The sequence below is a fragment of the Onychomys torridus genome, chromosome 5, assembly GCF_903995425.1.
Source record: "Onychomys torridus chromosome 5, mOncTor1.1, whole genome shotgun sequence".
Taxonomy (NCBI): Eukaryota; Metazoa; Chordata; class Mammalia; order Rodentia; family Cricetidae; genus Onychomys; species Onychomys torridus.
The window spans coordinates 124,077,542-124,090,082 of NC_050447.1; the positions used below are offsets into that span (position 1 = coordinate 124,077,542).

At 45.7% G+C, this 12,541-nt stretch overlaps 1 protein-coding gene across 1 annotated transcript in view; it reads right to left on the bottom strand.

Annotated features, from left to right (window-relative positions):
- Positions 1–12,541, bottom strand: part of Shc3 (SHC adaptor protein 3) — a 117,478-nt gene that overhangs the window by 18,224 nt on the left and 86,713 nt on the right. Inside the window, exons 8-11 of the mRNA XM_036187784.1 lie at positions 9,211–9,361; positions 7,400–7,487; positions 6,336–6,494; positions 1,411–1,706 (exon numbers count right to left, since the gene is read on the bottom strand). Coding sequence (XP_036043677.1) covers positions 1,411–1,706; positions 6,336–6,494; positions 7,400–7,487; positions 9,211–9,361 — 694 coding nt within the window. The remainder of the gene's footprint in view (positions 1–1,410; positions 1,707–6,335; positions 6,495–7,399; positions 7,488–9,210; positions 9,362–12,541) is intronic.

A 12,541-nucleotide genomic window follows, 5' to 3' on the forward strand; every position in this document is an offset into this window, starting at 1 on the left:
TGCGTGTGCGTGTGTGTGTGTGTGTGTGTGTGTGTGTGTGTGTGTGTGTGTGTGTAAGAGAGGGAGAGAGAGAGTTTGGGTAAGAGCAGTCACAGTGTGCATGTGGAGGTTAGAGGAAAAAAGGAACCTCAAATGCCAGACCTCATCGTCTACCTTGTTGAGATATCTCATTGTTCACAACTACATACATCAAACTAGCTTGATGGGGAGGGCCCAGCTTACTGTGGGTGGTGCCTGACCTGGGCTGGTGGTCCTGGGTTCTATAATAAAGTAGGCTGAACAAGCCAGTAAGCAGCTCCCCTCCGTGGCCTTTGCATCAGCTCCTGCCTCCAGGTTCCTGCCAAGTTTGAGTTTCTGTCCTTACTTCCTTTGGTGATGAACAGTGCTGTGGAAGTGTAAGATAAATAAACCCTTTCCTCTCCAAGTTGCTTTGGTCATGGTGTTTCATCACAACAATAGAAATAAGGCAGCCTCCCATCTCACTGTGAGGGCACTGGGATTTCAGATGCTATCATGTCTGGCTTTTATGTGGATTCTAGAGATTCACACTCAGGTCTTCATGGTTCTGTAGTGCAGGGGTTTGACTGAAAAATGTCCTCCATAGGCTCATGTATTTGAACATTTGGTGATGCTGCTTGGGGGTGGGTTATGGAACCTTTGGGAGGCACAGCCTTATTGAGGGAGTGTGTCACTGGAGGTGGGCTTTGGAGAGTCTACAGCCTCATCCCACTCCCAGTTCACTCCCCCTGTGTCCTACTGTGTGGACAAAATGTGACCAGCCAGCTTCCCACTCCGGCTGCCATGACTTCTCCACCATTGTGAACTCTTACTCCAGAAGTATAAGCTCAAATACACTCCCTTCAGTTGATCTTGGCCATGGTATTTTATCACAGAGACAGAAAAGTAATTAATACACACAGCAAGCTTTTTACCCATTCAGCCATTTCCTTAGCAGCTATTTCATTACCTTTTAACTAGAGATTTATTTTTAAAATGCTAACTATCAGTGTGTATAGACACACGAGCATAGGTGCCTGTAGAGGCTGGAAGAGAGCACTGGATTCCCCAGAGCTGGTGTTAGAGGGGGTTGTGAACCATCAAATATGGGTGCTGGGAACCAAACTTAGGTCCTCTGCAAGAGCAGTAGTACTCTAAACCACTGAGCCATCATCCCAGGCCACATTTCTTTATCAAAGGCATGAAGATCAAAGCTTTTATCCTGGGCTATGATAATTTTCCAAGTTTTATAACTTGCACAGATCACTAACACTTGTCACAGAAGTCTCCTGTCCCTGGCAGGCCCATGTAGATAGAGGAGGCAGTGTGGATATGGTCCCATGTGAGGCCTAGTAAATAGACATGGTTAAAGGTAGTTATGAGCCTATTGGAAGGTGCCTGCCCATGTCTCACCGTGCCTTCTGGGTCCACCAACAGCAAGTGCTTGGCCTGGCCATTGTGCATGCCTGTGAGGACAAAGGAGCCAGGGTTGGTAGTACTCTTTCGGACTAAGAAGTCTCCATCTTCTTGCAACAGTGCCTCTGCCTCCTTCCTGCTCATCTCTCCTTGGTACCAGGGCTCAGCATCAAGCTCCTCCAGCATCTTGGCATCTGGGGCTCTGGGTGAGACAGGGCTGATGCACTCCACAGATGCTGCTTTGCTCAACACGGGCCCCAGGGGCTGGTTCTTGAGAGCATCTTCAAAAGGCTCTGTCAACAACACATGACAGCAACAAATCAATCCCGGAAGAGTGAGCAATAAAAATAGAGTGAGAGATGAGAATTAAAATGTAACTCTTGATGAAGGCTGGCAACAGATATGGATAGTTGGAACTAGAATTTAAATGCACCGCCCAAATTTTGGCATGACTCTCCGGTGAGTCTACTTTCCAGACAGCTGGAGGTTGTGCCTGGTGCCAAGGATATAAGCACATACTTTGTCTAGCTGGATAGAAGGACTTCAACGTTGCCCACCACAAGAAGGCAAGTACAACCTGCTGTTTCACACTACCTACCTTCTCTGAACCATTAGCCAGCCTCAAGAAACCGCATCCCTCCCTACCATGTCCCTCACCACCTGCAGCAATCAGGGGACCTGACCAAGCCTCTCACCAGCTGCAGCATTTGGGAGAACAGGCTCTGCACCTCACCTAAGCAGCACAGTAGAGCTGATCCTGTGGACAGGGGTGCTGGTGAGCAGCTGAGAATGTAAGCATGGGAGATCTGGCCCTATCCCTCATCTCCCATAACGTGGAGTGGGTGAGGGAGAGATGCCACCCCTGTCCATTGCCAGCTGTGGTAGGTAGGAGAGCTGGCCCTGGGGTCATGAGAGCTGGAGATCTGTCCCTACCCCTCACCAGCTGCAGCACTCAGGAGAGTGGTCCCTGGACCTCACCTGAGCAACCCAGTAGAGCTGGCCCTAGTGGTGTAGGTGTGGTTGAGCTGACCCTGAGGGCATGAAAGCAGGAGAACCCGCCCTGCCCCCTTGTTCCTTGCTACATAGGATGAACTAGCTGGGGCAGTGCTGGAGAGCTCACCCTGGTGGTGAAGATGAGGGACAGCTGGCAGGATGACCAACCTGCAACCACCCAGAACCAGGGCTATGAGTTGGCCCACCCTATCTATGATCTGCTGGAGCATGTGAAGGAGCCAGTCCTGCAGACCCAAAGCTGCAGGATCTCCATGACACAGGGCAACAACAGGATATCCAAGAGGAGTCCCAGTGAGGGCCCAGCATAGATAGTGTATCAGAAACCATAGGCCTCAAGCCAGACCAATGACTCTTTGCAATAAACACTTGCAAGTAGAGATATCTGAATCAGAGAGCATACTGTGTGACTCACTGTGTCACACTGCAACTTCCCAATGAGATTTTTCTTTTTCTGTTTTTTTTTTCTTTTCTCTTAAATCTTATTTTATTTTGGGGGAGAGGTTACCAGGGAAGAGGGTGGATATGAAGGGATGGTAGAGGAATGGTATTGAGATGCAGGATGGGTAAGCCACAAAGAATAAACAGTTTTTTAAAAAGAAGAAAGAAACCCTGTATACAAACTTGTCAGTGCCAAAGGAAAAAACAAACCGGGAAACTGATTCCATGAAAACTCCAAAGCACCACAGATTTCCTTCCAAATCCCTGGTGCCTCTGGTGGACTTGCTCCAGGATAGGAAGTCTACTTTGCCTTGACCTTCACTGGCATCTGAGTGCTGCTGTCACACTTGGCTCAATCTGCTCGGGAACAGACTTCTTACACATCAGCGAGTACTCAGACCTCTGCAAGTGACAACACATGCCAGTGGCAGAAGAACTTGCTAAGTGTATCTAATTCAACTTCAGCGTGTCATTTTCCAGTACGGCAGGAAAAGCACTGGAAGAAAGGTATGCAGTGCTGGGTAAACACCGTGGACTTTGAATCGGAGCACCTGCACAAAACAGCGTGAGCACAACAGCAGCTAGAGTGGTCTCTCTCGAATGAAGCTCCACCCCAGAGTCCCACATTGTCTCTGGGATACCCACTGGAACTCTATAACTCCTCAGTGAATGGTGTAAAGTAAGCCAAATCTGGTGGAAGTTAGGAAAGGACGGAAAAAAGAGAGGAGAACATGTCAAATAGAATTAGATCTTATGGGAATCACTAAATCTTTTAGAAGAAAAGTGATTTACAAACTATTGGATAAAAGATAAGATGATAATTTTGGTTTTTTTTTTTTTTTTTTTTTTTTTGTGTGTGTGTGTGTGTGTGTGTGTATACACATGCATGTGTGTGCATGCATGTCAGGCCAGAGATTGGTGCTGGGTGTCTTTTTCAATTGTTCTCCACCTTATTCTTTGAGATAGAGTTTCATGCTGAACCTGGAGCTCCATTGGCCTGGTCACCTAGTCCCAGACATCCTCCTGTCTCTGCCTTCCCAGGGCTGAAATTACAGATGTGTGCTGCCACATCTGACATTCTTACAGGGGTTCTAGAGGTCTGAACTCAGGTCACTGTATTTAGGCAACAAGCACATTACTGGTAGAATCACCCCCCAGTTCCTGGGCTTTCCTTTTACCCTACTTTAAAAAATCTGATTATATGGAATGCTAAAAACCTGTACTCCGCTGTTTCTGTATCATTATCACCTTGTTGTCTCCACCATCAGCCATCATCGCTACCAGTGCCAACCTTAGCACACTGTCCATCATCACCATAGACCTAATATCACCAGCAGCATCACCACCATTTCTGAAATCACCAGCAGAACCACCAACATTATCATGACCATCATCAATAACATAACCAGCACCAGCACCAACCAGCATTATGGACATCACTGACATCACTACCACCCTCATCACTAACATCACCAGTATCAGCACCTCCCTAATCACTGACATCACCAGCAGCATCACCCTCACCACTAACATCACCAGAATTAGCACCACTATCATCAATAGCATTGCAACTCCTACCATTTAGTAGCCATGTTTCAGGATATACAGACTTAATTTCCATACTTCTAAACAGACAGTGGTTTTTTGATGTGTTTTCTACTTTCTATCGCCACTTCACTTTTTTGAGAACAAGAATAGAAATTAATGGGTGGGAATAAGATGGCTCCAGATTTCAACTTCCTCAGCCATATAAATGCTCTTCAGGCTTTCTGGCCAAGGTCACTGATAAATTGACTAAATTAAACAGTTAAAACAGTCTGCCCATACTCAACGCCTCTAACCCAAAGTTGAGGGATATATAAGAACTCAAGCAGAAGTCAGGCATGGTGGAATATGTCTGTAATCTCCAACTAAAGAGGCTGAAGCAGGAGGATTGCTGAGAGTTCAAGACCAGCCTGAGCTATATAGTGAGTACCAAGCTAACCAGGGCTACAGAACAACACCTTGTCTCAAAACAAAACAAACCCAAAAACCAAAATAAAGAAACCCGAAGCCTGGGCTGGAGAACCACTGTGTGGCTCTATAGCTTGGAAAACAGCTCTACACTTCTTGGACTGTTCTCATTTTTTAATGAAAAGAATGGATTATGGACCTGGATATAGTTACCAACACCCACAGGATGGCCCACAACCTCATTCAACTTAGTTTCTACTGGATCTGACTCTTCTGACCTCCACAGCCCCCAGGCATGCATGTGGTGCACATATATTCATGCAGGCAAAAAACACTCAAGACACATAAAAATAAAAAATAAAGATAAATCTAAAAAAAAAGAGGGATGCAGGTATGTGCTTGCAACCCCAGTACTGAGGAGGTGTAGACAGTCAGATCCTTGGGGCTGGCTGGCCAGTCAAGCTGATGTAGTTAGCAAGTTCTAGGCCAAGAGAGAGACCTTATCTCAGAAACAAGAGAAATGACTCTTGAGGAATGATACTCAAGGTTATCCTATGGCCTAAGTGCACACGTGCACTCACACACACACACACACACAGAGAGAGAGAGAGAGAGAGAGAGAGAGAGAGAGAGAGAGAGAGAGAGAGAGAGAGAGAAAGAGAGGCACACCCACCCACATACATAAACTCCTCTCTCCCTCTCCCTCCCTCTCTCTCTCTCCCCATATGTATGTATGGATGTTTATCCTCATGAGCTTCCAAAACTCTTTCCAAGTTCCTTAACAATTTCTGCTCATTGCATTTTAGTTCATGAATTTTCCCTAACTATACATCAAAGAGCAAGTCCACATGACATTGGCAGCCGACACTGCCAATTACAGTGGGTTCCCACCTTTCCCTTCATCCTGCTCTACAGCTCCCTGCTGAGCATGCCTCATCGCCTGACAGCATGTGGTTGGTTGTTTAAACCACACTAGAGTAAGGCCATGTGATTCCACACTCCTGCATAATTTCAGTAATTAGAAAAGTATTTGACACATGGTAAGCACTGGGTACATTTTGGGAAGAGGTTGAGAGGAAGAATGAGAGGAAATGGATGGGGCAGGGAGGGGAGGGCAAGCAGAGAGGGAGGGGGAGGGCAGGACTGATGGGAGGGAGAGAGGGAGGAAGGGAGGGCGGGAGAGAGAGAGGGAGGGCACTGTAAATAAGGTATATAGCAATTTCTCATCCGAATGTCCTTGCTGATAGACTGAGATCGCTGACTATGGCCACGTCATTTCTCTTCCCTCTGAAATCATGCATCAGTTTGCATGGTATGGCCAATTAGTATTCAAATGAGCACACATATCTGTGTACATTGTTGGTCCTCAAGAGGAAAACCAGTTTCCTCAAAAGAAAGTCTCTTGGCTACAGAGAAGACATGTAACCCCAACACCTTACTGGAACCCAATCAATGTCCTGCAGGAAGTCCAGTAGTGATGTGGATATGGCGGCGTAGAGGAAGCAGTGGACACCTACTCATGTCAAAAAGGTCCTTCCGTGGGCTGCTCTCGGAGCTGCTGCCTGCTGCGGGCCAAACCTGGGGAGGGACCGGCTGGGTGTTGACGTAGGTTGGTGTCTCTCCCACCAGAGCCACGTGCCCTTTCCCTTCCGGTGTGCTATAGATGTCCAAGGAACCTGCACCAAGAACGTGAGCCCTGTTACCTCTTAGGATGGTGACACTCTTCCAGCCTCTGTGTCTGGGATACCCAGAATTCCACAGAGCAGCTCCTCAAGCCTGCTGGTGAGAACATTTACACATAGTTAATTCTCTTCTAAGCCTATTAGTACCAGGTCTCAGTTAAGACACTTCCCAGTCCTTCGTGTAAAAAACAAAAACACAAAAAACAAAAAACAAAAAACAAAATCTGCCAGCCAGGTTGGGCACTGGTGGTTAAAGACCTTGTCCAACATGGCCAACCAGGTTGGTGCCCCAGGACCCTAGGAGCCGAGCATTGATTAACACTGCCTCAATGTGACTTCCCAGTGAGCCAAAGGAGTGCTGAGGCTGTCCCTGGGGTCTCAGCTGTATTGTCACTTAGAGGTAATGCGGAAAGTGCTACCCAAGAGCACCTGCTTGGATCACTCTTTCTGTGTGTGACCATCTCTGCTTTGCTTGTGGAACAGAAACCTTGGTAATGTTCTTTAGGAAGGGTGGCTACTGGCAAATAGATGAAGAAATTCTTGTTTGTTCTGGGTAGAAAACATCTACTGGCTTCAAATAAGATCTTGAAGCCAGGTGAGTCGACTTATGCCTGCTATCATCCCAGCTTTCAGAAGGCTACAAGCAGGAAGATCACTGAAAGTTCAAGGCCAGTCTGAACTATACAGCAAAATGACTTCACCTCGCCAAACACTAAAACAAACATAAAAACTAAAAGAAAAATCAAATAAGAGCTTAGGACATACTGAGCTCTGGAGTCTCAGGTGCCTGTCAAATGTTCATTTTCCTGATGTCTCCAGGGACTCTTGCTCCTACTCACAGAAAGCGTAGAGACCCATGGTCAGTACGTCACCTGTGCAGAGCATGCTCTGCCCCTTACCTTGCCTGGTGGGTGCTCGCTGCCAGTCATCACCAAATGTGTCTCCTAAGTGTCTTCCCTGGTAATAAGTTTGCTCTTTCCCTGCAAACTAGAGACATATGTTGATAATCAGAAAGAAGAAAGTATCTTTTCCTTCCTCATCTTTGTGAGCTATGGTATAGTGGGCAGGATTTGGGGGGTTGATGCATCCTCTCTGACACCCACCTTCCCATTCCTGCCTCCAGTGGCATTGTATTTGACAAACAAACTTGCATGGTTGTAAAAAAAAATCCAAAATCTCATTAATGCTACAACACTCTCCTTGTTTTCATGATCCTCATAATTCCTCCCAAGGGTAACCAGAGAGAGAGATCTTGTACCAGCAGCCATCCACTGTCAGGGAAGCACACTCCCTGAGAACCAGGAAGCTGCAGTGTCAGAGCCTTGATGTCAGTAAGGTCCTAACATTTGTATTGGTACCAATGACCTTATTATATCCCGGGTTGGAAGTGTTGTCCAGCTCACCAAGCACCTGAGTCTGGGTTTCATCCCTAGCACTACAAAAGACAGGAGAAAATACTTTTCTTGTATAAAAGATGGAGATATAATAGTTTTAGAAAGCAATTTTGAGTTAAAGGTTGTTTGAGTTGGAGGGAATGATGGTTCATTTTAATTGACAACTTAATCCAACCTAGAAGAGGGTCTCAGTGAGCGATTGTCTACATTCCATTGGTCTGTAGGGATGTTAGTGGGGGATTCGGCCTTTTAAGTAGGTTGATGTGGGAAAATCCAGACCACTGGATGCTGCCCCGATTCCTAGGCAGGGAGACCTGAGCTGAGTAAGAGTAGAGTGTAGTTAAGAGTTTTCCTGCCTGGCCCAGTCAGGACAAATCTCTCTTACCCGCCAGTCCCACAGTCACTCAGACCCAACCAAGAAAGCACACAGAAACTTACATTGTTTAGAAACTATATGGCTGTGGCAGGCTTTTTGTTATCTGCTTTTTCTATCTTAAATTAACCCATTTCTGTTAGTCTATACTTGTGGCTTACCAGTGTCTTTACATGTTGCTTTTCATGGCGGCGGCTGGCAGTGTCTCTCCCCAGCCTTCTACTTCCCAGAATCCTCTTCTCTCTTGTCCCGCCTATACTTCCCGCCTAGCCACTGGCCAAACAGCACTTTATTTGTACAGAGCAATATCCACAGCAAGTAGAGGGTGTGAGCTGAGCACAAACAAGCATGGGAGCATTCACACACATCCCTCTGCTCTGGACTGTGGTTGTGATTGACTCGTTGCTTCAGGCTCCTGTCCCAGGACTTCCCCACAGTGAAGGACTCTAACCTGGTACCATAAGCTAGCTAAGCACTTGGTCCTCTCAGTTGGTTAATGTCAAGGTGTTTTATCGGAGCAACAGAAGTATAAATAGAACAGAGTAGTGGATAAACAAAATAGAAAAAGAAATGCTTAAAATCCCCATACCTTCAGGGGATGGGTCCACTCTTTTCAGGGAACCCACAGTAGTATCACAGGCCTTTTAAAAAGCCTGGATTCCTGCCATCCTCTCGTTAAGACCACAGCATGTTGGCATTGGTGCTAAGATTAGGTCACTTCGCTCATGCCTCAGACATGGCACTGTGGTTCTAATGCACTTGGTCGGTGCACTGTGATGTCAAACCAAACCCTCTCCTTCCCATGTGCTTTGTGATATCAGTGGAAGAAAGCCTGTGAGGGACTGTGTCAAAAGCTAAGAGGAATACCAGCCAGAAATAACACTGAAGAACATAAATGCAAATGAAGGCCATTGGTAACCCAAGAAGACAACCCCAAACTTACCTGGGCTGCATCAGGAGCTTGGGGTCTGGCTTTCAGTCGAGCATCAAGAAACCCCCCTGGAGGAGGCATCTTACTGGGAACACTGTTGTAGTATGGGTGATCAGAGCCATCTCCCTCCTCTTCAGTCCATGGCTCATCCAGACTCTGCATTCTGTTAAAAGATTTTCAGTGACCTTCACCCAGAATTGAGCATACAGACAGACCTAATGACTGTGACATCAGTGCCGCCTCAACTATAGAAGCAAAACCCCGGATATGGTTTAAGTGTGGCTTCTAACACACATGGGTTCATGGGTTGGAGGTTTGGTCCCCAAGGTATTAGTGTTAAAAGGTGGTGGGATCTTTAAGAAGTGGAGTCTTTCTGTCACAAATGAGACCTCTACATCAATCCGTCAGTCACTACCCTCCTCTTGCCCCCAGTACTTAGGGATCATTGCAGAAGAGAGTTGTTTATTGTTTTCACTACTCTTTTGCTCCTTTGGGGAACCCGACACCCAGCTCCCAAATAAATCACACTTGGAGGCTTATTCTTAATTATGAATGCCTGGCCTTAGCTTGGCTTGTTGCTTGCCAGCTTTCCTTAATTTAAATTATCCCATCTACCTTTTGCATCTGGGCCTTTCCCATTCTTTTCTGTAAATCTTTCTCTTACTCTGTGGCTTGCTGTATAGCTGGGTGGCTGGCCCCTGGAGTCCTCCTCCTTCTCTGGCTACTTCTCTGATTCTTCTCCTCCCAGATTTCTGTATGTGTGTGTGTACATATATATATATTCTCTCTGCCTGCCAGCCCCAGCTACCCTTTCTCCTACCTTGCTATTGGTCAGTTCTTTATTAGATCATCAGGTATTTTACACAGGCACAGTATCACAGCTTCACAGAGTTAAACAAATGCAACATAAAAGAATAACACACATTAAAATAACATTTCCCAGCAGAAGAGCAGGGTAGAAATATTGTAAGCCCTAAAGGAAAACAGTGTCTCCTGAACAAGACAGGGCCACTGCACTCATGACCTTATAACGGTTGTGGTTACCTGAAAAAGATCAAGCCAGTAAACATTTTAGCTTAATGAGGGAGGGATGGGGGAGACATTGAGCTACTGACAAGTGATGGCTTTGAGGGAGAAACTGTCAGTTTTTTATGGGCATGGCCCCTGGTAGATTGCCTGTGTTCTAGTGGATGACCCCATACCCATGAGCTCATGGCTAGCACAAACTGGAATCATCAGGTTATTTCAAAAGATAAAACAGAGGACAGGAAGTTGGGAGGGGTAAAGAATGGATCTGGGAGGAGGCTGAAGAGTATGGGGTTAAATATGATCAAAATTTACTGTGTGAGATTCTCAATGAGTTAATAAAATATTGTATTTAAAACATGTTATTAAAAAGAAAAAGAAGTGGAGCCTCATGGAAGAACCATAAGCCATTGAGGACATGTCCTTAGAAAGACTTGTGGACCTGGGGGCTCTCTGGCTTCTTGCAGCTTCCCCTTTGTTCTTGTACACATACACCATGATGACATGCATTCAAGAGGACTTCAGGACAGCTGAGCATATGCCAGAACTGTGTACTTGGCTTCTAAAGGAATGAGCTACATAAACCTCTTTTCTTCATAAAGTCAGCCTGCCCCAGGTATTTTGTTACTATGCTATATTTCTATATATCCCTTTCTACATATTGAGACAAGGTTTCATGTATCCCAGGATTCTTGTGAGCTCCATATGTAGCCAAGGATGACCTTGAGCTTCTGATTCTTTTGCTTCTACCTCCAGGTGCCCAAATTACAAGCTTGGGAAACCATGCCCAGCTGATATGGTGCTGGGGATGGGACCCAGGGCTTCCTAGGCAGGCAATTTTACCAACAGAACTACATCCAAGCTCTCGCTATAGTACTGAAAAATGGATGAATACAATACCTATTACTAAGAAAGAAATTAGTCACTGTTCACTCAGCCATCTATGTCATGGGCATCTGTAAAGATGAGGTGAGTGGCAGGACTAAGTCTGTCTTATTCAGAGATATACTCATTGGAATATGCCAGCCATATTGGGAATAATCACCTTTAACTGGAAAATAAATTATACCTAAGGAGCACCAGAGCCTTAATATACATGTATGCATTTCAGCAAGCCATAAAACTTACATTAAATAAAATCATATAAAAATGTAGATTGCCCACCAAAAGTAGCAGAGTGTGGACCTCTAAAATATCTTCTATATAATCAAAACTGGCCAGAGATGTTGGTTGGTCTAACTCAACTTTTTCAGAACTCTGGAATTAACCAGAAGCTTGCAGCAACCCAGGGGGTATTAAAAAAAAAAACAAAAAAAAACAACAAAACCCCTGAAGACTGGGTAAGAGGGCTATTATATAAGCTTGAAGACATGAGCTTGGAGCCTGAGCACCCATCTATACAGCTAAGTGAAAGTTACTGCACGTACTGGAAACTTGTGCGCACACACACACACACACACACACACACACACACACAATGAGGTTAATGTTAACTGTCAACTTGACAGAACCTATGGTCACCTCAGAGATGGTCCCTTGGGAATTTGCATGTGGCAATATCTTGACCGTGGTTTAATTAAGGTAGGAAGACCCGCCCATGTAGCCAGAAGCTTCTCAGTCCCGCTCAGGCCCCACAGTCTGAACAAATCTCTCCCATCTGTGTTCTGCAGCCACTTATAACATATTCACAGCATACAGAAAGACCATCCCACAGCATGCCTGCTTGTGGGTAGGACCACAACCTGGGCAGAGGGATGCTGTACTGTGTAAGATGGAGAAAGAAGCCTGAGCACCGACATTTGGGCATTGTCTCTTAGTATGGTCTTGACCAGCTGCACCTTGAGCTTGTTCTTCCTTGGGTTGTTTTTGTTAGGACATTTCATCACAGCAACAGACAAGAAAACTAAGAAAAACACATAACACACAAATATAACACACACAACTAAAAAATAAACATTTCAAACAATGAAGTAAACAGTAGGATCAGTATTATTGTGGCATCTTAAATGGCCCTGTTTGAATCCCTGTGTAGCCTTGTAAGCTAACAGCTACCAGTCAATGACAACCATCACCCAAGCAGCCACAGACAGGACAGGGCAGTTCTGAGCTTCCTTCAAAAGCCAGTCCCAAAAAATTTACCATTATTTTCCCTATCTGTGGTGGTGTGAAAGAAAGTGGCCCCCAAAGGGAGTGGCAGTGTTAGGTGGTGTGGCCTTGTTGGAGGAAGTGTGTCACTGTGGGGGTGGGCTTTGAGGTCTCTTTTGCTCAAGCTTCCCTCAGTGTGACAGTCAGTTGACTTCCTGCTGCCTGCAAGATG